Source organism: Salmo salar, chromosome ssa12 (assembly GCF_905237065.1).
Source record: "Salmo salar chromosome ssa12, Ssal_v3.1, whole genome shotgun sequence".
Lineage (NCBI taxonomy): Eukaryota > Metazoa > Chordata > Actinopteri > Salmoniformes > Salmonidae > Salmo > Salmo salar.
The window spans coordinates 66,762,118-66,789,387 of NC_059453.1; the positions used below are offsets into that span (position 1 = coordinate 66,762,118).

The window sequence follows — 27,270 nt, forward strand, 5'->3', positions numbered from 1 at the left end:
ATGTATCAGGACTAAGATTGGACATTGTTGAGTTTGATGCGGGATGTGATTGGTAGACTATTGCTAGCTTGTTGAATGCTGAGTGGCTGCTGTGTGCTTCAGTTTTAGGGCATGACAGGGAAGGCGGAGCCGATGTACTTCTTCCCATTCCCATAGGAATAGGTCTGGATCACCAGTGGCTTCCCTCCCAGGCTCTGTTTACACCTGGACATAGAAAACCAGATGAAAACATAACACTCAATGGCAACAAGCACAAACACATATACAGTCGTGGCCAAAAGTTTGTAGAATGACACAAATATAAATCTTCACAAAGTCTGCTGCCTCAGTTTGTATGATGGCAATTTGCATATACTCCAGAATGTTATGAAGAGTGATCAGATGAATTGCAATTAATTGCAAAGACCGTCTTTGCCATGCAAATGAACTGAATCACCAAAAAACATTTCCACTGCATTTCAGCCCTGCCACAAAAGGACCAGCTGACATCATGTCAGTGATTCTCTCGTTAACACAGGTGTGAGTGTTGACGAGGACAAGGCTGGAGATCACTCTGTCATGCTGATTGAGTTCGAATAACAGACTGGAAGCTTCAAAAGGAGGGTGGTGCATGGAATCATTGTTCTTCCTCTGTCAATTATGGTTACCTGCAAGGAAACACGTGCCGTCGTCATTGCTTTGCCCAAAAAGGGCTTCACAGGCAAGGATATTGCTGCCAGTAAGACTGCACCTAAATCAACCATTTATCGGATCAGGTCATTCTCAAAACTTTTGGCCACGACTGTACACAAGCATAATGAGACATAATGTGACACATGGTCCAAAATGGATGGAAATGGAGAACAGCAATGGCTTTGAATTGTGTGTACATCATCTTTGGAGATAATGAAAAATAATTGACAAACACACACACACACACACACACACACACACAGAGTACTTACTGTTTCCCTGGACGGGTGATGTAGAAATGACTGTACATGGCCAAGTCGAACTCAGAACTGCAGCCAATGATGGCAGAACCAACCTGCTTGAAGTAGCCATCCCACGTAAACTGCATCCCAAGCACATCAGGGTAGGAATTCCACTTAGAAAGAGAGAGAGTGAATAAAAGGAAGATAAAACTCGACATACAAATTAGGATCTGGCTAAAGATACCTGAATCAGTTACAGAACCCATTGCCATTTATGGTTGTGAGGTCTGGGGTCCGCTCACCAACCAATAATTCACAAACGGGACAAACACCAAATTGAGACTGCATGTAGAATTCTTCAAAAACATCTTCCATGTACAACGCAAAACAACAAATAATGCATGCAGAGCAGAATTAGGCTAATATACGCTAATTATCAAAATCCAGAAAAGAGCCGTTAAATTCTACAACCACATAAAAGGAAGCGATTCCCAAACCTTCCATAACAAAGCCATCACCTACAGAGAGATGAACCTGAAGAAGAGTCCCCTAAGAAAGCTGGTCCTGGGGCTCTGTTCACAAACAGAAACAGACCCCACAGATCCCCAGGACAGCAACACAATTAGACCCAACAAAATCATTGACACATTGGAAAGAGTTAATAAAAAAACAGGGCAAACTAGAATGTTATTTGGCCCTAAACAGAGAGTACACAGTGGCAGAATACCTGACCACTGTGACTGACCCAAACTTAAGGAAAGCTTTGACTATGCACAGACTCAGTAAGCATAGCCTTGCTATTGAGAAAGGCCGCCGTAGGCAGACCTGGCTCTCAAGAGAAGACAGGCTATGTGCAAACTGCCCACAAAATGAGGTGGAAACTGAGCTGCACTTCCTAACCTCCTGCCAAATATATGACCATATTAGAGACACATATTTCCCTCAGATTACACAGATCCACAAGAAAAGGGCAACCAGTGAAGAACAAACACCATTGTAAATACAACCCATATTTATGTTCATTTATTTTCCCTTTTGTACTTTAACCATTTGCACATCGTTACAACACTGTATATATACATAATACGACATTTGTAATGTCTTTATTCTTTTGGAACTTCTGTGAGTGTAATGTTTACTGTTCATTTTTATTGTTTATTTCACTTTCGTATATTATCTACTTCACTTGCTTTGCAATGTTAACATATGTTTCCCAAGCCAATCATGCCCCTTGAATTGAATTGAGTGAGTGAAAGAAAGAGAGAGGGAGAGAGCGAGAGAGAGAGAAAGAGAAAGTGATCTCAGTCAAATCTTATTTTGTTGGAGACCGTGTTACAATTACAGAGTTGTGTCGTGGTTGTGATGGTTTGTTTGGTGCTTACAGGTCCGTCGAAGCTGTGGCTGTAGTAGTCAATCAGACCCTGTTTCTCCAGCCGGTAGAACTGGAGCCAGTTCTGGAAGCCAGATATCTTCCCACCCTTAATCTCCCCTACAATAGCAAAGATACACTTTATGAACACACACACTCCTACATACACACCACATACACACACATACTTAACATACCCATACACACACAAGTACACACACAGACCTGCTCGAAACCGCTGGAGTCCATCTTGCCAGGGTAGCAGGAGTAGAGGTCGAACCACATCATCTTCAGGTCATGGAGGAACTTCTCCTCTGAGCTGTAGCATCCTGGGGAGGAGGTCAGGTCACACTGGTTACTGATTCAGCATAGGTCCTCAGATGCTCAAAAGGTTTTTACAGCTGCACCATCGAGAGCACCCTGACGGGTTGCATCACTGCCTGCTATGGCAACTGCTCAGCCTCCGACCACAAGGCACTATAGAGGGTAGTGCGTACGGCCCAGTACATCACTGGGGCCAAGCTTCCTGCCATCCAGGACCTCTATACCAGGCAGTGTCAGAGAAAAGCCCTAAAAATTGTTAAAGACTCCAGCCACCCTAGTCATAGACTGTTCTCTCTGCTACTGCACGGCAAGCGGTACCGGAGCGCCAAGTCTAGGTCCAAGAGGCTTCTAAACAGCTTCTACCCCCAAGCCATAAGACTCCTGAACAGCTAATCAAATGGCTACCCAGACTAAGTAAGTAAGCACTTCACTGTAAGGTGCCAATGCCTGTTGTATTCGGCGCATGTGACAAATAAAATTTGATTTGATTAATTAGGAACATTTTCTATCGTTTTTCTTTGACTTTGGAAATGTAGAGTAGGTTGTGTACAACGATAGCAAAATACGAAGACTGTGCAAGGGGTGTGTAGACTTTCATTAGGCACAGTAAATACTCTTGGTGAAGAGCGAGCTCTCTGCCCAGCTCAGTTGGACATGGTCTCCCTGAGGAAGGTGTCCTACTCAGCCAGCTGCTGGGTGGTAAAGTCCTCAGTGGTGCCTATGTTCCTCTTGTAGTTGTCCTGCAGGGCCATGAAGGCAGCATATTTTTTGTTTTTTATTTAACTAAGCAAGTCGGATAAGAACACATTCTTATTCACAATTACAGCCTACTTGTAAATCAAATCAAATTCAAATCTAATTTTATTGGTCACATACACATGGTTAGCAGATGTTAATGCGAGTGTAGTGAAATGCTTGTGCTTCTAGTTCCGACAGTGCAGTAATATCAACAAGTAATCTAACAATTCCCCAACAACTACCCACTAAACACAAATCTAACAAGAAATCGAACAATTCCCCAACAACTACCTAATACACACAAATCTAGCAAGAAATCGAACAATTCCCCAACAACTACCTAATACACACAAATCTAAAGGGGTGAATGAGAATATGTACATATAAGTATATGGATGAGCGATGGTCGAGTGGCATAGGCAAGGTGCAGTAGATGGTATAAAATACATATATATACATGTGTCATGAGTAATGTAAAATATGTAAACATTATTAAAGTGGCATTGTTTAAAGTGACTAGTGATCCATTTATTAAAGTGTCCTGTGATTGGGTCTCAATGTAGGTAGCAGCCTCTCTGAGTTAGTGATTGCTGTTTAGCAGTCTGATGGCCTTGGGATAGATGCTGTTTTTCAATCTCTCGGTCCCAGCTTTGATGCACTTGTACTGACCTCACCCTCTGGATGATAGCAGTATGAACAGGCAGTGGCTCAGGTGGTTGTTGTCCTTGATGAAGCCCCCCCCGGCCAAACCTGGACCAATTGTGCGCCGCCCGATCACGGCCAGTTGTGATACAGCCTGGGATCGAACCCGGGTCTGTAGTGACGCCTCTAGCACTGCGATGCAGTGCCTAACACCGCTGCACCACTCGGGAGGCCCTCTAACATATGGCGGCTTGGAGAACAGAGATGCCTCGTCCAGGAACTGGAACAGCCTGGATGGAAGACAACACAGTCAGGATATAGGTCAGAGAGAGAGAAAGAAATAGAGCAAGGGGCAGAGAGAAGGGGGAGGTTGGACAGTGACAGAAAGAGGGATGAAGATATAGTGAGAGAGAAAAAAATAACATAGTCAATGATCAGCTCTGACGCAGAGGGCTTGTTGGAGTCCAGAGCCTCAGACAGAGACTGGATCAGTGATGTTACTGCCTGTATCTCCACTGCTACCCATAGAACCTAAAATAGCCTACCACCCATAGAACATACAGTATCAGAAACATGGGGAACAGTTTACATTAACAATCATTGTACTGTTGTAGCACAGAGAAGTAATGACATTGTTTTAACATTTCATAGGTCATTTCGATGTTGTTGTGGGTCATTAACTCATTATGATGTACTACAGGACAAATACAGTACCAGGGTACTGTATTTGAGTAACAGTTAAGCCATTTCCACAGAGGGAGATGTAGTCGCTGCAGCAGTTGTTGTGATCTCTTCACTTGGTGTTGCAGTGGCACTTGTTCTGAGAGTTGTATTTCTCCCCACAGCGGCCCTGGCAGGACAATCCTGGAGCGGGTGCTTAGAGGAGAAGTCATAATTATTATGTTTTAGCTTAAATTTACATTTTAAGCTCATTTTAATAATGTCTAAAAGTGGCATGAACTGCCGAGTACTGTGTTTCACATAAGGAGCCTATTGAAGACTGTTGTGATGTGCATGTTGAGTGACAATTTACATTACACAACAATGACCTCTACTGGCCAAACACACACATCCATTCTCCTGCTGTAAAATGACTGAGGGCACCCTAATTCAAACAGTAGTGAACCATCCTGCCACTGTGGCCCACAGCAAGGTGAATAGCTGACTGGTCTAATATTGAGCCGGTATGTTCATTTTGATTTTGTTCACAAAGGTTGTGTAGTAAAGACTCTTTCAGATATGATGCAGGGGTATCTGTATGGTCAACTGTGATCGACCTTGACCACGGTGTGAATTTCACCAGGAGTTGTGGATAATTGCCCGGGATGTAAAAAAGCCCAGCTCAAACTGATAACAGATTCAATTGAACTGTGCCTAGGTGTAGTAGACAGTGGGATATGTTTCAGGGACATGGTTTTTCTTTGCATGCCTCCAGATCAGAATGCCATTGTACCCTCTCACCATTACAAAGGGCTGCATAGTCATTGCAGCAGTTATCATTCTGGGAGCACTTCGAGTTGCAGTGGCACTTGTTCTGAGAGTTGTACTTCTCGTCACAACGGCCCTTGCAGGATATGGAGCAAGATAGAGAAAAGGAACAAGAGAGAACAGTTTACACCCTGCTTCTGTTGACATGAAATAACTATGATGTGCTAAGCTTTTGGCTATTTTGGTCGAGTTCATATACAATTCAACTAGGCTTAGAGCCAACAAACAAAGGAATACTTTACAAACAGATGATAAACTATTCTAACTAACTGACTAACAAGGTGAATTGCTTAGAATAGGGTTGAATACTTCCTATTAACTGCCTAATGTATTGATAATTCAATACACTAGGCAGATTTCTTTCAGACAGTTTTTACCATCATAAAAAAACCTGCACTGGCTGAGTTGCTTACTGTCACTCACCTTTGCAGAAGCTTTCATAGTCAGAGCAACATTCTCCGTAGTGCTCACAGGCTGTGTTACATTGACAGGTTTTGTTCGGTCTGCCCAGACACAGCGACCTTCATAGGTGTCCAGGGTGTCTGGATATACACACAGAGCAAATCGTTACACACTGATGAATGATATTGATCTACATGAGATAAACTCACCAGTGGAAGTAAAATAAAAAAGGTGCATTACTCAAAGCGAAGAGATCTGTGAATAGATCATACATCGGCAGTACAATAGGTCTACCCTTAACCCATGTGATGTACTTTCAATTATACTTACAAAGTTCTATTATATTTCAACAGGTATATTACATTGCATTTCAAGTGATACTAATTAAATGTACAAATAACAATGATCTAGATTATACTTTGTCCCATACTTACTGCTGTAGCCCTGACAGAACAGGGTCACCCCCAGAGTGACAAGCAGAATGATCTTCATCATGGCCAAGCAATGATCCAATAACTTGGTGCACAGTCTCAAAGATGGATTTCCTTATATAGAAAGCTTACCAAGCCATTGAGGTTCCAGCATCCATGAAAGATCCTACCTGTAGTCAGTCTTCCAGTCATGTTATGTATAGTACTCTGGGGATGGCATTGGTAGCTACTACATATTGATGATTTCATTTGTATTAGTTAAACCCTTTTTGAACATACTGTTCACAAATGTGTTTCCAATGTGTCACAAATGTGTTTCCAATGTGTCATCTTTTGTAAATCCATTTGTTTTTTTATGTATTTTTATCAGAGGCGCTGCAATTTTTTGGGGCATCTAAAGCTAATTTTCTGCATTTTTACACAATCCAATATGCTGTCTCTATTTAGAATAAAAAGTAAGCAAAAATGCCCGCAGTTATCAAGCTAGGTAAGAGATCATTATTAAATATGTTTGAGGGAGTAATTAGACTGAACTAGATCAAAGGTCATTGAAATAATAAATATTGTGTTGCACATTTAACCAATAGCCTTAACAAATTAACATTTCTTGAAAAATACAAAGACTTTTCATTGTCTTTATTAAGACATCCTCTATTTCAAATTTCCCCCAGACTGACCAGCCAGCCTAAGCCCGACCCCCACCAGTCTAGTCAATAACTCAACTCTCTCCCAACACAATTTCCTTCCCAGTTCCCACCTTGATTTTTTTTTTCATTCTGAAGGGAAAGGTTTGGAAACAACAACAAAAAACATGAAAAAACCCACCTACACCTCAAATATACAATAACACACAGAAACAGCACATCCTCCATATAATTCATCTCATAGGCCTAATAGTACTGTAGAGCTCTTTTTACTTCACACAATATTGCTGGATCACCCTGTCCTGTCCCTAGGGGTCCACCACCCTGTAGTGCCCGAACACACCCCACTCAGCTTTAAGATCTTAATGAAAAATGTATTTAATTGGTTTTGGGTGTGTTAGGCCAAGGCCAGAGTGACAACCCACAAGACAGCAGACCCCCAGGGCCAGGACTGAGCAGCCCAGCAGCTAGGGATTTCCTTAATAGTTATCTCCCCTGACGTGGGCATGTTTTCAATACAGACTCCTTTAGTCGTACTGAATTCCATATAAGGCAACCAGACCTTATGAAAGTTGCCCAGTATACCCTTAATCTTGTAATAAGTCAAATCTAGTGATCCAGTAGAAAAAAAAACACACAAAAAAATGCATGAAATGAAATGTATGCATTCACTACTGTAAGTCGCTCCGGATAAGAGCGTCTGCTAAATGACTAAAATGTAAAATGTAAATGTACATACAGCTGAAGTCAGAAGTTTACATAAACCTTAGCCAAATACATTTAAACTCAGTTTTTCACAATTCCTGACATTTAAGCCTAGTAAAAATTCCCTGTCTTAGGTTAGTTAGGATCACCACTTTATTTTAAGAATGTGAAATGTCAGAAGAATAGTTGAGAGAATGATTTATTTCAGCTTTTATTTCTTTCATCACATTCCCAGTGGGTCAGAAGTTTACATACACTCAATTAGTATTTGGTAGCATTGCCTTTTAAATTGTTTAACTTGGGTCAAACGTTTCCGGTAGCCTTCCAGAAGCTTCCCCCAATAAGTTGGGTGAATTTTGGCCCATTCCTCCTGACAGAGCTGGTGTAACTGAGTCAGGTTTGTAGGCCTCTTTGCTCGCACACGCTTTTTCAGTTCTTCCCACAAATGTTCTATAGGATTGAGGTCAGGGCTTTGTGATGGCCACTCCAATACCTTGACTTTGTTGTCCTTAAGCCATTTTGCCACAACTTTGGAAGTATGCTTGGGGTCATTGTCCATTTGGAAGACCCATTTGTGACCAAGCTTTAACTTCCTGACTGATGTCTTGAGATGTTGCTTCAATATATCCACATAATTTTCTCCTCATGATGCCATCTATTTTGTGAAGTGCACCAGTTCCTCCTGCAGCAAAGCACCCCCACAGCATGATGCTGCCAACCCCGTGCTTCACGGTGGGGATGGTGTTCTGTGGCTTGCAAGCTCCCCCTGTTTCCTCCAAACATAACAATGGTCATTATGGCCAAACAGTTCTATTTTTGTTTCATCAGACCAGAGGACATTTCTCCAAAAAGTACGATCTTTGTCCCCATGTGCAGTCGCAAACCGTAGTCTGGCTTTTATTATGGCAGTTTTGGAGCAGTGGCTTCTTCCTTGCTGAGCGGCCTTTCAGGTTATGTCGATATAGCACTCGTTTTACTGTGGATATAGATACTTTTGTACCTGTTTCCTCGAGCATCTTCACAAGGTCCTTTGCTGTTTTTCTGGGACTGATTTGCACTTTTCACACCAAAGTACGTTCATCTCTAGGAGACAGAACGTGTCTCCTTCCTAAGCGGTGTGACGGCTGCGTGGTTCCATGGTGTTTATACTTGCGTACTATTGTTTGTACAGATGAACGTGGTACCTTCAGGTGTTTGGAAATTGCCCCCAAGGATGAACCAGACTTGTGGAGGTCTTACTTTTTTAAAATTTTTATTCTGAGGTCTTGGCTGATTTCTTTAGATTTTCCCATGATGTCAAGCAAAGAGGTACTGAGTTTGAAGGTAGGCCTTGAAATACATTCGCAGGTACACCTCCAATTGACTCAAATGATCTCCAATTAGCCTATCAGAAGCTTCTAAAGCCATGACATCATTTTCTGGAATTTTCCAAGCTGTTTGAAGGCACAGTCAACTTAGTGTATGTAAACTTCTGACCCACTGGAATTGTGATACAGTGAATTATAAGTGAAATAATCTGTCTGTAAACAATTGTTGGAAAAATTACTTGTGTCATGCACAAGGTAGATGTCCTAACTGACTTGCCAAAGAGAGCGAGTCTTCAAGAGAGCGAGAGTTGCACCCCTTCTGAAAAAACCTACACTCGATCCCTCCGATGTCAACAACTACAGACCAGTATCCCTTCTTTCCTTTCTCTCCAAAACTCTTGAACGCGCCGCGCTTGGCCAGCTCTCTTGCTATCTCTCTCAGAATGACCTTCTTGATCCTAATCAGTCAGGTTTCAAGACTGGGCATTCAACTGAGACTGCTCTTCTCTGTGTCACGGAGGCTCTCCGCACTGCTAAAGCTAACTCTCTCTCCTCTGCTCTCATCCTTCTAGACCTATCTGCTGCCTTTGATACCGTGAACCATCAGATCCTCCTCTCCACCCTCTCCGAGCTGGGCATCTCCGGCACCGCGCACGCTTGGATTGCGTCCTACCTGACAGGTCGCTCCTACCAGGTGGCGTGGCGAGAATCTGTCTCCGCACCACGTGCTCTCACCACTGGTGTCCCCCAGGGCTCTGTTCTTGGCCCACTCCTATTCTCGCTATACACCAAGTCACTTGGCTCTGTCATATCCTCACATGGTCTCTCATATCATTGCTATGCAGATGACACACAATTAATCTTCTCCTTTCCCCCTTCTGACAACCAGGTGGCGAATCGCATCTCTGCATGTCTGGCAGACATATCAGTGTGGATGACGGATCACCACCTCAAGCTGAACCTCGGCAAGACGGAGCTGCTCTTCCTCCCGGGGAAGGACTGCCCGTTCCATGATCTCGCCATCACGGTTGACAACTCCCTTGTGTCCTCCTCCCAGAGTGCTAAGAGCCTTGGCGTGACCCTGGACAACACCCTGTCGTTCTCCACCAACATCAAGGCGGTGACCCGATCCTGTAGGTTCATGCTCTACAACATTCGCAGAGTACGACCCTGCCTCACACAGGAAGCGGCGCAGGTCCTAATCCAGGCACTTGTCATCTCCCGTCTGGATTACTGCAACTCGCTGTTGGCTGGGCTCCCTGCCTGTGCCATTAAACCCCTACAACTCATCCAGAACGCCGCAGCCCGTCTGGTGTTCAACCTTCCCAAGTTCTCTCACGTCACCCCGCTCCTCCGCTCTCTCCACTGGCTTCCAGTCGAAGCTCGCATCCGCTACAAGACCATGGTGCTTGCCTACGGAGCTGTGAGGGGAACGGCACCTCCGTTCCTTCAGGCTCTGATCAGGCCCTACACCCAAACAAGGGCACTCCGTTCATCCACCTCTGGCCTGCTCGCCTCCCTACCTCTGAGGAAGCACAGTTCCCGCTCAGCCCAGTCAAAACTGTTCGCTGCTCTGGCACCCCAATGGTGGAACAAGCTCCCTCACGACGCCAGGACAGCGGAGTCAATCACCACCTTCCGGAGACACCTGAAACCCCACCTCTTCAAGGAATACCTGGGATAGGATAAAGTAATCCTTCTAACCCCCCCCTTAAAAGATTTAGATGCACTATTGTAAAGTGGCTGTTCCACTGGATATTATAGGTGAATGCACCAATTTGTAAGTCGCTCTGGATAAGAGCGTCTGCTAAATGACTAAAATGTAAATGTAAATGTATAGTTTTTTAACAAGAAATGTGTGGAGTGGTTGAAAAATGAGTTTTAATGTCTCCAACCTAAGTGTATGTAAACTTCCGACTTCAACTGTAACTTAACATTGTGGGAGGATAACCAGCCTTCCAATTAATGGAAATGCATTTCTTAGCCGCTATAAATGCCTGGTTACACAGTTTCTTCAGATGACAGTCTCCAGTATAAACATTTCCAAGCAAACAAAAACAGGGATCAGGGAGAATCTGTAGACATGCTGAGATAAAAGAACATACACTTTGTCAGAATTCAGCCAGCCTTCACAAGACCATAACATATGTAAATATGTCCCCTTTTGTGTTTTACACCTCCAGCAGAGGAATGCCATTTCTGAGTGCATGTTATTCAGTTTCACTGGAATAAAGTATGTTCTATGGATGGTCTTAAACTGCAGTAATTGATGCCTGAGATGATATGAACATGACTGGGCATTCAAACATATCTGTATCCATTCATCATCAATAGCTTGTACCAGGTCTTCCTCACATTTTTGTTTTACATGTTTTGTGTCATAGAGAAAAGCTATCAACCCTTGATACAGTTTGGAAATCAACTTTGGAGGTTTGTCCAAGTGCCTTAAAATAGCTGGCTTGTCCAGTGTTTGCTGCACAGAGAAAATAAAGTGTATCTGCAAAGATTCACCTCAGCTCCATCACAAACTGGTCTTCCCTGGCTGCCTGACCCTTCTATGACGAGGCTTGGTGTACATTTATACATTACATTATCCAAGAATATAATCAATGGTTCAACCATTGAAATGACCATTATTCCTTGATCCCAGACTGTAGCTTTAAGCTAAAGCTGCTGTCCTGTAGCTACTGGAGGTCTACCCATCAATTCAATGATGGAACTTTTTTTATCATTCACTGATATTGTTAATATACTGCAAAATTCACCTGAGCTCCATAGAATGGTCATCTCTGGCTGTCTGACCCTGCTGGGACTCCTGTCACCATCTGATCCTGCTAAGACATGATGAGCAGTGTGGTGTACTGACTGTGCACTAGAGGGCTGCATTCCCGCGGGATGCCTGTTGGACTTGTGGGTCCCGACATTGAACATTGCGGTGCGGTCGGCATTTTTCATGCTGCGGACGGTCAGACAGACGACTTTGGGATGAAAATATTTTGTTGTACCACAGATTATTTGGAAACGGTCCTCTTTCTGCTTTGTATGCATTCGCCTATGTATTGTATTAAAATCAGCCATTTTTCTGATTATTCCCACACTCAGAATTTGCTGCTTCAATTTCCGTAGTCTACCTCTCCTAGTCTGGGGTCAGAGTTCAAGTGCGCCTTGTATGTGTGGTCTCATTGAAATAGTAACACAATCTCACACTCAATTCGTGCAAATATGTACAAAAAGTATTTCAGCAGATTTAATGTGTTTTTGTGCCTTTTTGTGTGGCTTAATTCATGTGAAAAGAACAACATTTTGTAAGACTTAATTCGTGGGAAAATATACACATTTTGTGCGACTTCATTCATAGGAAAATACATTTTTTAGGGGCAAACTTCAGAACAATCTTTTGAAAGTTATTAGAGCAATGCATGAGGGGCAATGGTGTTCCACACTGACTTTTTTTGTGTGTCCCACATTTATTTATATAAAAAATATATTGTTATTGTGCAGAAGAAAGTGAAAGCTGCAACAGGGACTCTAACCAGAGCTCATATGTGGCAAAGTGAACTCTATTGGCCGTTGCCATGAAAGCCTAGTAGGCCTCTGGGCAGAGGCAGTAGGCCTACGATGCTGGCATATGCTTTGTTACAATAGCCTAAGTATATAACATGATTGACAAAACCGTAATAATCATTATGAAATGGCCTTGGAAGTTCCATAAGTGTGAACCAACATAATTCCTCATTTTACATTAACTTGTTTAACTGCATTGATATGGCTTAATTGATCATAGTCCAGACTTGTTATAGTTGCAAATACCATGCAGTTGCACGAGGGAAATTTAAACCAAACAGATTTGTAGGTCTTCTGTTTCCCCACATTTATCGATTAATTAATTTTCCATTACGAAAATGTATCCCCATTCCCCACTCAAATACCTTCATCGATACCACAAAAAAAAAAAAAAAACAGACAAATACAGCTTTTGACTCCAATCTGGCATGTTAAGACGTTTTTTAATATATATATATATATATATATATATATATATATATATATATATATATATATATATATATATATATATATATAAATGTGGGACACAAAAAAGGCAGTGTAGAACACCATTGCCCAAAATGCATTGCTCCAATAACTTTCAAAAGATTGTTCCGAAGTTTACCCCTCAAAAGTCGTCCAAAAATGTGTCTTTTCCTACAATTTTCTTTTACACGAATTAAGACACACAAAAACATTTTTGAAAAACTCACAAAATCAGCTTTTTATACTTATTTGAACGAATTGAGTGTGATATTGTTTTGTTGGAAATAGAGTAGGATGCATAGGCGGAGAATCACGTGGAAGTTAACTTAAATATGAAATTAACTTAAATATGATTGGACTGTATTTTACTATTGTGTCTGTAAATAAATAGGCTATTGATAATGGAAAGAAGTGGAGGGCGCTCAACCAACGTGAGTCGAAGTGCAATCAAAACATTTAATCATAATTTAAAAGGAAAAGGCACAATGCATTGCGATTTCATTTTCAATAAGTATTGATTACCCATGTATTTGTTTCTGTCTGCAAATCGTCCTGAGAGGCAGGCTATATCATAAAGGCCTATGCAAAACGTAGCCAGCGTCGCTGTCGTCGTTATTGCTGCTTCAAATTCAGTAGCCATACCTGCGAGATCGGTGCGCGTGTGGTCTCAATGAAATAGAGTAGGCTATAGCCTATGCATGGGCAGAGAAGTACGGGGCAGTTATCTTTCCAAAGAAATGTACTTCCTAAATAGTTTACTACACTGTATAGAAATAGTCCTAAAACATTGATCACCCATATTTCTCCGTCTGAAAATATTCCCACCCCTAAAATGTAGGCTATAAAAATACCTCTAGAGAAAGTGTAACCCTCTCCAACTCTGCTTTCTTCAAACTACATCTAGCATATTGGCTGATATAGCCCAGTAATACAGATAGCCTAATATAAGGGCCAAGATACCAAACAGAAACCAAAAAACAAGCCTGTTTAACTTCATTGTTTGTACATAATGTTAACAAACACTATATAGCTTTAAAACACAGTTAAATCTATAATTTTTATATCATAGATGGTCAGTCTTTGCAATACAGATAGCCTAATATAAGGGCCATGTGAGAATCTCTGGTCATTTAAACTATTTCTTAAGTTATTTTTGCGCTTTTGACTTTCCCTATATGGTGCAAAATTGCTGGCAAGTGAGCTGCATCACAAAAGCCTAAGGGACAAGTTCTTGCAGTAGCGGGTGGGAGTCGGACAGCGGGTGGTCCAGTGAAAGTTGCGCCCCTGATTTTTATATACATTCTACACGGAAGTGAAGCCCATTCGAACTATTGTGGGCTCAGTGTGGTAGGCATTCCAGTACGTTAGATGGCGCTAAACAAACGTTTATAGCTACATTTCCTGGCTCAAGTTTGTCCATGCTCCTTTGCCTTACCCGGCTTGGTTCAATGACATTCCGGCTTTCATAAGGATAAATATCGAGGTTTGAATATATAAAAAGTTCCAAGAATGGCATTAACCTATGTTTTCAGATCAATCAGAACAGAGTTCTCAAAGGTAGGCAAGAAAAGGGTGCGCTGGCATCCAGCATTTTTTTTCTGGTTGTGCTTTCTGAAGCTGCTGTCAGCTGTTGATTTGAAGCTAGCTAGCTTCCAGTACCTAGCCTAGCTAACCACGTATGGGACAAGAAAGTTAAAGTATTCCAAATTCTGCAGCTAGCCTTTGAGTGTTGTTGGCAACATCACAGTGAATTGAAATATCATCCTAGGACCAGAGGTCATCATGGACATTTGATTTGTACCTCTGTTAGCAATGATGATGGCTTCACTGAAATGTAACGTTCGATAATCTCATTTCTTTTCCACCCCAGGTCTGCACCGTTCATCATGCACAGTCTTTACACACAGGATTTCCAACTCTTGCTGCAGAGAAAGCTCTCCTCATGAAACTACGCAAAAGTACTGGCTACACATTCATTAACTGCAAAAAAGCATTGGAGAAATGTGATAATGACATCACAAAGGTAAACATTGCTTCTTTCAGTACAGCTTTGCTTGCTGAGCAGGGCAGGGATGGATGTATGAACTTGGCCCTGGAGAGGTGCAGGATTTGTTCCAGCCCAACAATAACACATATGGTTTTAGTACTTTTCAATCTGGTGAGTTAGTGCTGGGTTGGAACAAAAGCCTGCCCTGCAGTGCCTGCACACAATGCAGGCCGCCTGGATCGGGATTGGGCAGCTGCTGACTTAAATGTAGTGTATATTTAAGCTGGCGTGTGCGTGTGTGCGTGTGTGCGCGTGCGTGTGTGTGTGTGTGTGTGTGTGTGTGTGTAATGTTTTTCTCCAACCAAGGCAGAGAGCTGGTTACATGAGCAGGCCCAGAAAGAAGGCTGGAGCAAGGCCAGCAAGCTGGAGGGGAGGAGGGCCAAGGAGGGGCTGATCGGTCTGTTTGTAGGAGACAAAGCTGCAGTCATGGTAGAGGTAAGCAGATCTCATTCACTCAATGAGATCCTATCACTCATCCTCCTTGATGCAGTCTGCATACAATATTCAAGTTGAATAATACCTGCTTTGAAAGTCATCTTCATTTGTTTAGTTTGATAAAATGTAAAATGATCATGAGTATTTGTATCCCAATGTCCTCCATGTTTGTGTGTTGCAGGTGAACTGTGAAACAGACTTTGTTGCCCGTAATGAGAAGTTCCAGCAGCTGGTGAAGGATGTGGCGTTCGCCACCATGGCTCACCACAGCAGTAAAAACCAGGGCCAAACTGGATATGTGAAGGTATGACACATCACCACACCACCCCCCACTCAGTAGCCACATCACCCTAGTATACCTGTTGAAATACTTAAAACTGCATTTATCTTTGTTGGTTTTAGAGTCTCCTGGCAGCAGAGGACCTCTCGAAATTGAACTTGGGTGAAGATGCTTCTCTGGCTGATCAGCTGGCCCTTACAATAGGTGAGTGAGTAATAAAAATAGCCATTTAATCATTTAGTAGACTCTTATCAATATTGAGATGCTCTCATTGAATTTGAGATTTAATAACCTCTATCTGCAGCATTATTTCTTACTTGGAAGCATTTGGAAATTGAAGACCGCTCTGTTAGTGAAGTTGTAATTTCCTGTCAGGTCGTCTGGGTGAGAACATTTCAGTGAGGCGGGCGGTGACGGTTGGCGTCCCTGCAGGCTGGCATATCGGCTCCTACATCCACGGTGGTGTGGCGGGCCAGTCTGATATGGCCATGGGGCGATACGGCGCCCTCGTGGTGTTCCAGGGGGGCAAGGACGGGGCGCTGGACACCCTGGGGAGGAAGCTGGGGCAGCACGTAGTGGGAGAGGCCCCCGTATCCCTGGGCAACATGGATGACCTGCCCTGTGGGGACGCGGAGACGCGCCTGCTGCCCCAATCCTTCCTCCCTGACCCTAGTAGGACAGTGGCCCAGTACCTGACGGAGCAGGGGGCACGAGTTCTGGACTTTGTTCGCTTTCAGTGTGGGGAGGCAGGCAGTGATGGGGCACATTGAAGGGTAGAGGAGAGCATCTCAGAGACCTTACAGGTCATGTTTTATCTGCCTTTTATGTGTTTCTAAATTAGGCCAAAGTGCAGATGGTTATTTGATGTCATGCAAATGCATTCAACCAATTTCAATGTGTCATGTTTTCATGCCTTGTGTGATAAGCTTAATATATGTGTACCAAAATGACATATGCTGCAGGATGAATGAACTGAATCACCCCAACAATAAAGATATTTCAAACTGTAGATTTATATTTTACTAATTTGTCATATAACTCTAGCTACAGTTTGTATATTCGTACCACACGATGGCGCACTTGTTCAATCATACAAATGGTTTATATGGCTGACTCGTATGATCGTCTACATGAAAGCTTCAATGGAATTGACTAACATAAATTCAGTTTTTCCACTACCACAGCATACATACACCAATATTTATTTACTCGCTTTTAAAGTACAGTCAGGATTCCAATAAACTCACGTTTGGACAGTTTTGTTGCACCTATCTTCCAGAATTACGGTAAGTAATCCGAAAAGCCAACGCCTGCCAGATGTGATTGGTTTGTACAGTGCATGAATTAAGGATGACGTCACGAGCATAGTTTTCTTAACGTTCGCGTCTATCGGTCTACATTCCCCTGACCTCCGCCCGCTGACAGGATTCAAACCAAGCCCAGAAATGGTAAATGCCTTTGCTTTGTTCCGTTTTAAAGATGTTTGTATGTGACGTGCAGTGTAGACTATTAGCCTAGCAAAATGTCGTTTTAAATTCGTGTAGACAAAGCCAGTTAGCTAGCTAATCCAACGAAGACGTTTCACTGCTGGATTATCAAACAATGGCTGGCCAATGTTAGCTGGTTAATGTAGTTATCTAGCTAGCTACTTGTTCTCTTCATCTTCGATAATCATATTCATTTGTTTTCCCTTTTCATTCTTGCCGTACCGTTTAACCAGTCTGACTTCTCAGAAGACCAGATCATTGGTGAGTTTCAATCCGCTTTGTGACAGTAACGTTATTTGAAGGCTAACTAGCTACTGTAAAATGTTAGCTAGTTGCTAGTCTATCCCCTTGTTTCATCTGTGTCATTCATTGTGGAATAGCTCTACTTCTTTCCTGTCCCCTTTGTTGTGAGAAGCAGTTTCCCTGCTGACAAGTTGATATAAACTGGAGTTTATGGTGAGTTATTTTTTTTGACGGACCAGGTTTTGTTTTCTCTAACCATTTTGGGAAGACCTTGCATTATTAGAGGCGTTGTCGTCTGACATGTACACATCAACGAATGGTGATCTACGATTACAAAAATATTGATTCACGGTTGTCTATTATTGGCGCAGTCAATCCCCTCCTTTGATCCCACATAGCGGTTTGATTGAATGGTGTTTCATCAGATTAATGTTTTGTGTTGAACGTTACTGACCAACTAATTTTGCACTGAGTTCTGTGCCTGGTATTTTTATGCATGCAGAACAAAGTAAAGGGACAGACGTCAGCATGTCAAGACATTATGGCTAGTCATTATACGATCTGAGTGTTCAAAAACCAGGCTACTTTGATGAAAGATTTGCCGTTTAGTAATTCCATTTTAAAGTAGTTTTTTGCCAACACCAATTTTGGTATTATTTATCTGTTCCGTTAATTGTTGTGTGATGTCTAGTTCGGCTACCTAGCTGCGTGGTTAATTTAGAAACCGGAAGTTCTCAATTCTGGAACGTGAATTTATTCGTTCCCGATGCCAGAACTGTATCAAATGTCTAGATATATTATAGTGAAAATCAAGCAACTATATTGTAATTTGTTCCCAGTCCTTCACTGGTGTTGACTCGTATACATTGTGTAAACAAAAGGAAATGACTAAACCACTTATTAAAGAGTTGTACGCCTCGAAGGCGTGGCCGAATTAAACCTCACAGATATGCTGTTCTTTGAAATGGAGTTGGCGAAGCATAATGTAACCATTTAGCAAGAATATATGTAGCGACATAGTGTTACTGTAGGCTACTCATCGATTGCCTGTGCCTTTTTCCTTTACTCAATCAATGGCACTTTTAGGAGTTTAGTTTCGCAGTTGCTAGATTTCGTTTGCGCTCGTTTGGTTGCTGGATTACACCACCAGCGTTTTCTGTCAATGCCATATATGGGTAAATGAGTGGCTGCTGTGTAGTTTCAGGCGGGCCATCTCGGGATGCGCAGCATACCAGTGATGGAAGGCAAGCACCATAACAATGGCCCTGGGAAATGACCCTGGGAAATGACCCTGATGTCAGAAAGCATTCCAATAGAGGCCACCGCATTTACTGTAGATTACACATAATCAAAGAAACAACAAAACAAATCATCTTTGGATTCTCTTTCTTGACCATTTTTATGGGTGGGGGGTAAACCAAAACACATACACACTCAATCCAGCTCTGCTTTTTTAAAAATGTATTTTTAAATTGTTATGCCTTTTCTCTCCCTGTCTGTCAGAGTTCAAGGAGGCCTTCCTGCTGTTTGACAGGACGGGCGATGGGAAGATCAGCTACAGCCAGTGTGGTGACGTCATGCGGGCCCTCGGCCAGAACCCCGTCAACGCTGAGGTCCTCAAGGTCCTGGGCAACCCCAAGTCAGAAGGTCAGCCCTGCTTCTAGATACTTACTGAACATTGACCATTAGTATCTATTGGCTGGATCAAACTTATAGAAGTATTACACACATCAGTAAGATTTTATTCCGGCATGGCATCGTCTTGTGTTCAGTTCGATTTAGGCCTATCCTCCAAAGCTTAGGGCTGGTGTGTTTTTAGGCCTGTTGCTGTTTGTAGTCAACCACTTCACCAAACCAGTTTGACTAATTTGTATCTGGTTAGGTGGAAGATGTCACTTAATGTGCTTAACCATCCAAGGATAAAACTGACGTGACAGAATGTTCTTCTGGGTATGAAATTCCCATCCTATGGAGTGTGAACTTGTGTGTAATCTGCAATTGTCAAGTACCACAGATGTTCTGTGTTGTAGTCGCGCAGCCTGTCACTTATCAGCTAGGGAACAGGAGTGTTGTGTGGGGTCCTGTTCTTACGTGTGTTAATTACACACAGAATAGATGCAGCTCATGTCAACAGGATCTGATAACGTATAGCTGATTATCAATTTATAGAGTACCGCAAGTTTACCACTAATTAGGAATTTATAAGGTTTGTGGATTTGTTCAGATTTCTTACAAAAATCTAAATCAAATTGAAAGTTTATTGGTCACGTACACAGATTTGCAGGTTTTATAGCGTTCCCACAAACAAAGTTAGGCTACACATAGTGGGACTGAGTGCAGTAGTTTGTCCTTTGGGGATTTAAGAAATTCTTATGAAAGCTCTCCTTTTTTTAAATAAATACATTCCAAGCCATTATTTTTACTCTCAGTATGTGGGCCTAAACATAGGTCTTTCATATAAGTTATTCTCTCTGTTTATAGCAAAGTAATAGTAGTTTCTATTAATAGCATCTAGTAATAGTTTTTGTTTCACTCCCCAGAAATGAATCACAAAATGCTGGACTTTGAGCAGTTCCTCCCCATGCTCCAGGCCATCGCTAAGAACAAGGACCAGGGCTCCTTTGAGGACTTTGTGGAGGGTCTGCGTGTCTTTGACAAGGAGGGCAACGGCACAGTGATGGGCGCTGAGCTGCGCCACGTCCTCACAACACTCGGTAAGACCTCAGAACGATTTTATAAAGCTTTCATGAAGCATTTGTAAGTGCTGTCACGGCTAGGTTTACATCTCCCTGTATGAAAATATATAGAACTGCACTGTCTGTTTATTTCTCTTGTATTAGCGAATGGTTTATATTACACTATAAAAGCTAACAGTTTATTTCTTGTACTTGAGAGCTCAACTTCAGCTTAAAGAGCAACTACCCCTAAAAAACAACTTTCCCATTTAGAAACATCCTATGTGGCATCCATATGAGTCAGAAACATTTATTCTACTGTTAAAATTGATCACAAATTGTAAATAGGATAACTTTGGTCATAAAGTCAGTTTTTTCCAAAACAGAGTTTGAGACGTGAGGTCATGACTGCGTCACAACGTAAATGCTGGTTGGGTTTGTTTCAATCCTGCCCACAGCTGGCAGCACACAAGTAATCATCAATTTAGAGTGCAGCTGCATGGGACCCGATCATAATGCCTGTGGTACATTTGAGTTAACTTTGGATATCCCTATGGGGATAGTTAAGATCTGTAAGTTACACAATGTACATGGGACAATATGTTAAAATTACAATAGTGCCAAATGTCAATGACTTAACCTCAAACCAACTATAAATTGTAGAAATTCATATACAAATATTGAAAGCATTTAATGAGAACCTAAAAGGTGTGCAACATGAAAAGTCTAATTTATATTGTGTAATGTATTGACGGTCCCTAACTAGCCCCGGAGATAGGCTATCCAAAGTCAAACTAATTTTGCCACAGTTGCACACCAGCTGGCTGAAGCTAATTGGTGAAATAATTTGGCCAACTCTTCCCACCTGCGCACACACACACACACACACACACACACACACACACACACACACACACGACACTCACATCAAACCCGCACCCTGAAACCAGCTTCTGTTTGAATTCAGTCATAGCATTTCTTAATGAACCAAATTTTAAAGAGGCCTAGTCAGGGAGTGTATTCGCCGTTTAACACTCCAGACAAACAGTACTGCAACCTGCCATGTGACGATGTTGGAGACATAAACCATTGACATTCAGCTCTTGACGGTTTGACCTGAAGAATTGAATTTGGATCAAGAGAAACGTTTGATCCACACAGTCCTGATAGTTTACCTCTTCTCCTTATCAACCACACCTGACTGTTGTGCCAAAGGTCTTCATTGTCACTAATCAGTAATCACCTCTTAAACTGACTCAATGCCCTACTGTATCCATGGTGATACACTTAATTTGCATCCTGGACATCTTTCTTGTCTGTAAGGCGATTGGGCAACACAAATGACAAGACGTGACTTTGTTGAGTCTCCCTGGTTAACTGTGTCAGTATCCCTCCAGAATGTCTGCTTGGTAGTGTAGGGATGGACATTTAAGGGTTGTAAGTGGACTTGGCAGTCATTAAAGTTAAACCTGCGCCGAGGTTGCCTCATTGGGCAGGTGAAAAAGTGAAAACAACCAAACTGTAAATAATTCCTGTAGCCTAAAACTAATCTTTCTGGTTCCTCCACACTTTTTTAGTGAAATACACTATTTATGGATGTTGGGTAAGTTGAGCCTGCTCTGAGTTATAATTTTTTTATTTTTTACTGATAACAACCAAAATACAAAGAATTCCAGTCCTGAGCATTCTGATTTCTCTCCTATGTGTAGATGAAAGGCAGGCAATAAATGGCACTTCCGTGTGTAAATAGCTCATTTGCCTGAAAATGTAAGTAATCATAATCGGTGGGGGGGACCCATAAATACTCCTGACTTGTCTTTCACACTTTGTCAATCCGTCTAGTGGCTTTTACCTTTGTAGAATGAAAGGAAAGATGGGATTCCCTTATTGTACACTGTCTTTTTGTCTATTTATCTGTTATGAGAATGTAAAAGAGCATTTCATTTGTGTTACAGGTGAGAAAATGACAGAAGAGGAGGTGGAGACTCTGTTAGCAGGACACGAAGATGCCAACGGCTGCATCAACTACGAAGGTAAAGCAGAGTGGTGAACAGGATGGATATGATGGCTGTAAAGGAGAGAACACTGAACCTCGTCCTGTACTGTAGAATATATTACAATGCTTGAGGAATTACCATTTCCCATAGTGTTTGAATGATGGAAGAATCATGTGAATGATAAGACATGAATTGTAACAAAATACAATTGTCTTGAATGGGATGTACTCGTGTTTTGTGCCACGTAAACACAAAGCCCTATGATTATTAAGAAGGATTAGGCCTATGACTGGCTGGAGGTTGTATTATTGGATTTCAGGTGTGTTTGTGTCCCTTGTTGTCCCTTCACTGACCTCCCTGTTCCTCTCCCACAGTCTTTGTCCGCCACATCATGTCCGGCTGAGCGGCGAGTACGAGCAGACCCCCCCCCCCCCTCTGTCTCCTACCCCAGCAGTGGGCTCTCACCTGCTCTGGGAGACTTGTGTGTGTAGGGGGGAGGGGGCCCTCTTGTCAGCCCATCACTGCACAGAATGCTCCTACTCCTAGCTACTGATGCCACACATATAGCCAGTAGTTTACTAGCAGTTTTACTCTTTAATGTTTTAAAATTATACTTGGTTGGGGTTGTATGGGGGGACCGGGTGCTCCTAGTCTAACACACTTGTTTAATAAATGGCAGGCTGTTGTAGAGATGCAGAGTAAAAGCTATGATACTAATAGAGTAGGACATCGCTCTGTGCCATGATGGTGTTGTCCGAGGCTGCTGGGTTCCTGTGGTGGAATCAGTGGTTTGAATTTATGGTTTGATCTCTTATCTTTAACTTTCTATCTTGCAGGGTTCTTCTCCTGCCCAGCTCCCTCGCCTCTCTCTCCCTCCCCTGGCTGTAGCCTGCATGTAGCGTCTCTGCATGTGTCTAGGTGGCTCCTCTAAATTACCCCCATGGACACCGACTCTCCAACTGGAGGAGGGCAGGACACTGACGGGGGGTCTGTTAGTTAGACTAGAGGGGTGACAGTTCAACTCTGAATGTAGGGGAGAGAGAGGGGTTTGGATAAAGTGGTGTGCAATAATAAGGTTTCTGTTCCCTTGTCCTTAAGGAAGCTGCTGCTGGTACTGTAGGCGTGCTAGACACCCTTGATTTATTTTTTTCCCTGCCTTTCTGCCAGATCCATCGCTCCTCCTCCTTCCTCACAGCTGTCCTTGTTCTCCTCTGTTAGAACAGCCCAAATAAGGAGGGGGGTTGCTAATCCTAACACATTCCAGGTCCTGAGGCCTGGCTGAGCAAATCCTTGGCTGTTCTGGCTCGCTAGGAGATAGAGCTTCTCTCTGAGTCCCTCCTCTACAGCCCCCCCCTCGCTCCTGCCTCTAATGCTCAACCTTTAATGCTGACTCTCTCTTCTGTCTGACTGACACATGGAGTCTCTGTGGATCAGATTCAGGCTTCAGCATCCAGCTGAGAGCAGTGCTCATGTTGGGGAGGAAAACACCTCCTAGAGAACCATATGGAAGCATGTCACTTACAGTGCATTCGGAAAGTATTCAGACGCCTTGACTTTTTCCACATTTTGTTACGTTGCAGCCTTATTTTGTTTCCTCCTCAATCTACAGACAATAGCCCATAAATACAAAGCAAAAACAGGTTTTTATATATTTTTTTGGCACATTTAGAAAAAAACGAATCACATTTACATATGTTTTCAGTACTTTGTTGAAGTACCTTTGGCAGCAATTACAGCCTTGAGTCTTCTTGGGTATGACGCTACAAGCTTGGCACACCTGGAGAGTTGGTTGTCCTTCTGGAAGGTTTTCTCATTTCCACAAAGGAGCTCTGTCAGAGTGACCATTGGGTTTTTGGTCACCTCCCTGACCAAGGCCCTTCTCCCCCAATTGCTCAGTTTGGCCAGGCGGCCAGCTCTAAGAAGTGTCTTGGTGGTTTCAAACTTCTTCCATTTAAGAATGGAGGCCACTGTGTTCTTGGGGACCTTCAATGCTGCATAAATGTTTTGGTTCCTTTCTCCAGATCTGTTGCTTGACACAATCCTGTGACCTCATGGCTTAGTTTTTGCGCTGACATGCACTGTCAACTGTGGGACCTTATATAGACAGGTGTGTGGCTTTCCAAATCATGTCCAATCAATTTAATTTACCACAGGTGGACTCCAATCAAGTTATAGAAACATCTCAAGGATGGTCAATGGAAACAGGATGCACCTGAGCTCAATTTTGAATCTCATAGCGAAGGGTCTGAATACTTATGTAAAGTATTTTTGTTGTAAATTTTTATACGTTTGTTAATATTTCTAAACTTGTTTTCGCTTTGTCATTTATAGGGTATTGTGTGTAGATTGATGAGTGAAAAACAATTATTTAATACATTTTAGAATAAGGCTGTAACATAACAAAATGTGCAAAAAGGGAAGGGGTCTGAATTCTTTACGAATGCACTGTACCTCTCCGTTGATTCATTTTAATTTCTCATTGTGATTTTGAAATATATAGGTGTCTGTAGACTGACATCCTTTGTGTGCTTTGAAAATGACAGCTTGTTGGGATAATGCTTAAGAAGGCTTTTGGTCAAATTTCTTTGCTTGTAATGGCCCCTCCATAAATTATTCTCGGCTACCCAAGCCATTTCATATTGGGCCATTCAGTAATGAGTCACAGTATGAATTAATAAGGAAAATAAGGCCCTCAATCTTGATGGGGGAGTCTGGGGCTATTTGGGAGAGATGGGAGGCTATAGCACTGCTGTCTGATGCTGGAGGTGGAGTTTGCTCTAGGCTCTTCTCAGACACTGATATGCTGCTGATGTTCTTTCTTCTTCTCTCCCTCAGAACTCGTCCGGATGGTGATGAGTGGTTGAAGATTAAGAACACATCCGGAACATTTTATTCCCAAATGTTTTTTCTTCTTCTATTATATATGTAACGTCTGTCTTGCCCCCATCCACCGTATCATTCCCCACCCAGCTCTCGTTTGCCCTTGTTTTGTCATATTTTTTAAATTTTCTTTCAAAAGTGCCTTTTCTGTGTCTGAGTTGAAGAGCCCGTTTTCATTTCACTTCAAAATATCATCCAACCACGGAGGCGCATGCTATCATGCCTGGCTCGTGGACAGAATCGGCAATAACATTCCCTTGATTATTCCATACATTCCCATCGCTCACCCTGTCACTCAACCCTTGTCAGCCCCACCACCAAATAGCTGTGTTTTTATACGGAGGAGATGCATGTTCATTGGCTGAGACCATGCTGTAATGTGGGTTTTACCAGGCCAACCAACCAATCATGAAATTACAGATTTGCTGTCATGTATATGTTATAACGAACGGTATTTAATAAAATCCCCAGTTTCTGAAAGTAATGTATCTTTTTTTAAAATACAACGATGGTGATGTTTTGAAGCACCATTCTTCATTTAGTTTAAGAGTCAGTGGAATTCTAATAAAGCAGCAGTGCAGTAATATATAAATGGATACATCATGTACTGGACCATTTTGGCGCAGTGTCCAGGATGGGCTGGATACCTAGCTATTCTGGCTACACATCTGGGATGGCTAAGAGATGCATGTTTTGAGTTGACACATGTAATGCAATCTAGGAAGTGGTATTCAAGTAGCAGATTTAACCGTTGGACAGTTTAAGTGAACAAACTTCTCTGATAGCTTTCTCTCAAATGTAAAGGTCATTTGAATAATTTAACAGAGCTGTATAGGGCCTTTATTCTTTGCTTAATGTAAGGCCTACTCAACTTTGTCATAGTATCTTTTTTGCAGTAGTCCTTTATGGTTAGATGAGTATGTTCTATTGCAGTGGCCCTGTATGGTTCTCTATGATGTAGTTCCAGTACTTACACCAGCCCTTGTATGGTAATGCAGGTATGAGTCTATTTGCTCCGAGGCAGTAGGCCCTGTATGGTAAGGTGAGATTTTCCCGCTGGATTGTTTGTGGTCTCTGCAGTATCTGTTTAGTACTAGGTGATAGTTCAGTGGAAAATTTGAAATGTACAGTATGTTCAGGATGCAGCAGTCTCATGCATAGAGGGTGGGGGGGGGGGACTGTAAGTAAGACAACACACACAGCCTGTCCTCTTGTGGTGCCTGCAGTGCAGACACTGACTTTAGGATTATTTCCATATAGACCTAATGTCGCATGGGGAAAAAAGTGAAAGATCCTCATCTGTCTATTCCTTTATATAAAAGTTATGTAAAGAAATAGACAAGAAGTAATAGTTTTTTTTCTCTCAAATGTAGTGGACATAATTATTGAAATCCCTTTTTTTCAATACTTCACCTTGCGAGGATAATGACACTGAGCCTTTTCCTAAAACATTTTATGAGATTGGAGAATACACTGGGAGAGATATTAGACCTGTCGTTGGACTTGAACCCCATTGCAAACCTGTGGTTTGAATTGAAGAGGGCATTCCACAAGCACAGACGAAGGATAAAGGATCTGGAAAGATTCTGTATAGAGGAATGGTCTAAGATCTATCCCAATGTGTTCTCCAATCTCAAACGTTTCAGAAAAAGGCACAGTGCTGTTATACTTGCAAGGTGAGGTATTGAAAGCAGGTGTCAATTCTGACCCAACTTTTTTGAAAAAAATATTACTTGTTAAAGGTCCAATGCAGCGGTTTTTAACTCAATATCAAATAATTTATGGGTAACAATGAAGTACCTTACTGTGATTGTTTTCAATGAAATGGTCAAAAGGAAACAAATAGCTTCTTAGCTAAGAGCAATTTCTCAAGCAAGAATTTTGCAAGTGAATCAGATGTGGCAGTAACTCTCTTGCGTTGTGTATTTATAGGACTGGCCAGCCAGCGATCCCAGTTGGTGTTTATTCTGACTATAAGACACGTAGAAGCACATTAGATATGCAGAACAACAGTATGTTGATGGCAGTATATTTGTGACTCGTCGCTTGCATGTCAATATCAGACTGGGTATTTTGTAATTAAACAATGACAAAAATAGTACAAAATACAATAAATGTAAGTGTCTGACGATAGACAAAAGGAAGCACATTAGATGTGCAGGACAACAGTATATATTATATATATTATATTTATATTATATATATTATATTTATATATATATTTATATTA

At 42.1% G+C, this 27,270-nt stretch overlaps 3 protein-coding genes across 4 annotated transcripts; 2 read left to right on the top strand and 1 right to left on the bottom strand.

The window, feature by feature from the left end:
• Positions 1-3,359, bottom strand: LOC106565598 (uridylate-specific endoribonuclease). The gene is made up of 5 exons (XM_045692134.1): positions 3,289-3,359; positions 2,509-2,641; positions 2,297-2,422; positions 945-1,087; positions 1-204 (listed from the first exon to the last, which is right to left on the bottom strand). The coding sequence occupies exons 1-5, from the start codon at positions 3,357-3,359 to the stop codon at positions 105-107; spliced, it is 573 nt and encodes a 190-aa protein (XP_045548090.1). The 3' UTR covers positions 1-104.
• Positions 3,360-14,373: 11,014 nt separating this feature from the next.
• tsfm (Ts translation elongation factor, mitochondrial) lies at positions 14,374-16,767 on the top strand. The gene is made up of 6 exons (XM_014132749.2): positions 14,374-14,553; positions 14,867-15,019; positions 15,350-15,478; positions 15,660-15,782; positions 15,881-15,962; positions 16,134-16,767. Exons 1-6 carry the CDS (start codon positions 14,506-14,508, stop codon positions 16,526-16,528), a joined length of 930 nt encoding a protein of 309 aa, XP_013988224.1. The 5' UTR covers positions 14,374-14,505; the 3' UTR covers positions 16,529-16,767.
• A 159-nt stretch (positions 16,768-16,926) lies between these two features.
• myl6 (myosin, light chain 6, alkali, smooth muscle and non-muscle) lies at positions 16,927-25,520 on the top strand. Of its 2 annotated transcripts, XM_014132748.2 has the most exons (7): positions 16,927-17,206; positions 17,479-17,506; positions 18,992-19,135; positions 20,029-20,202; positions 22,119-22,196; positions 22,535-22,570; positions 24,996-25,520. In XM_014132748.2, the coding sequence occupies exons 1-6, from the start codon at positions 17,204-17,206 to the stop codon at positions 22,561-22,563; spliced, it is 456 nt and encodes a 151-aa protein (XP_013988223.1). In that variant the 5' UTR covers positions 16,927-17,203; the 3' UTR covers positions 22,564-22,570; positions 24,996-25,520. The 2 variants fall into 2 exon arrangements, with proteins under 2 accessions (XP_013988223.1, XP_013988222.1); XM_014132747.2 differs by lacking the exon at positions 22,535-22,570.
• The last annotated feature ends 1,750 nt before the right edge of the window (positions 25,521-27,270 follow it).

Coding starts and splice junctions, on each gene's coding strand:
- myl6 (XM_014132748.2), top strand. Junction 17,507..18,991: donor CTCAGAAGACCAGATCATTG/GTGAGTTTCAAT, acceptor CCTGTCTGTCAG/AGTTCAAGGAGGCCTTCCTG. Junction 22,197..22,534: donor CGGCTGCATCAACTACGAAG/GTAAAGCAGAGT, acceptor CCTCTCCCACAG/TCTTTGTCCGCCACATCATG.
- tsfm (XM_014132749.2), top strand. CDS start 14,506: ATGGCATTAACCTATGTTTTCAGATCAATCAGAACAGAGTTCTCAAAG. Junction 14,554..14,866: donor TCAGAACAGAGTTCTCAAAG/GTAGGCAAGAAA, acceptor TTTCCACCCCAG/GTCTGCACCGTTCATCATGC. Junction 15,783..15,880: donor GCCAAACTGGATATGTGAAG/GTATGACACATC, acceptor TGTTGGTTTTAG/AGTCTCCTGGCAGCAGAGGA.
- LOC106565598 (XM_045692134.1), bottom strand. CDS start 3,359: ATGGCCCTGCAGGACAACTACAAGAGGAACATAGGCACCACTGAGGAC. Junction 2,642..3,288: donor ACCACCCAGCAGCTGGCTGA/GTAGGACACCTT, acceptor ATGCTGAATCAG/TAACCAGTGTGACCTGACCT. Junction 1,088..2,296: donor GCCACAGCTTCGACGGACCT/GTAAGCACCAAA, acceptor TCTCTTTCTAAG/TGGAATTCCTACCCTGATGT.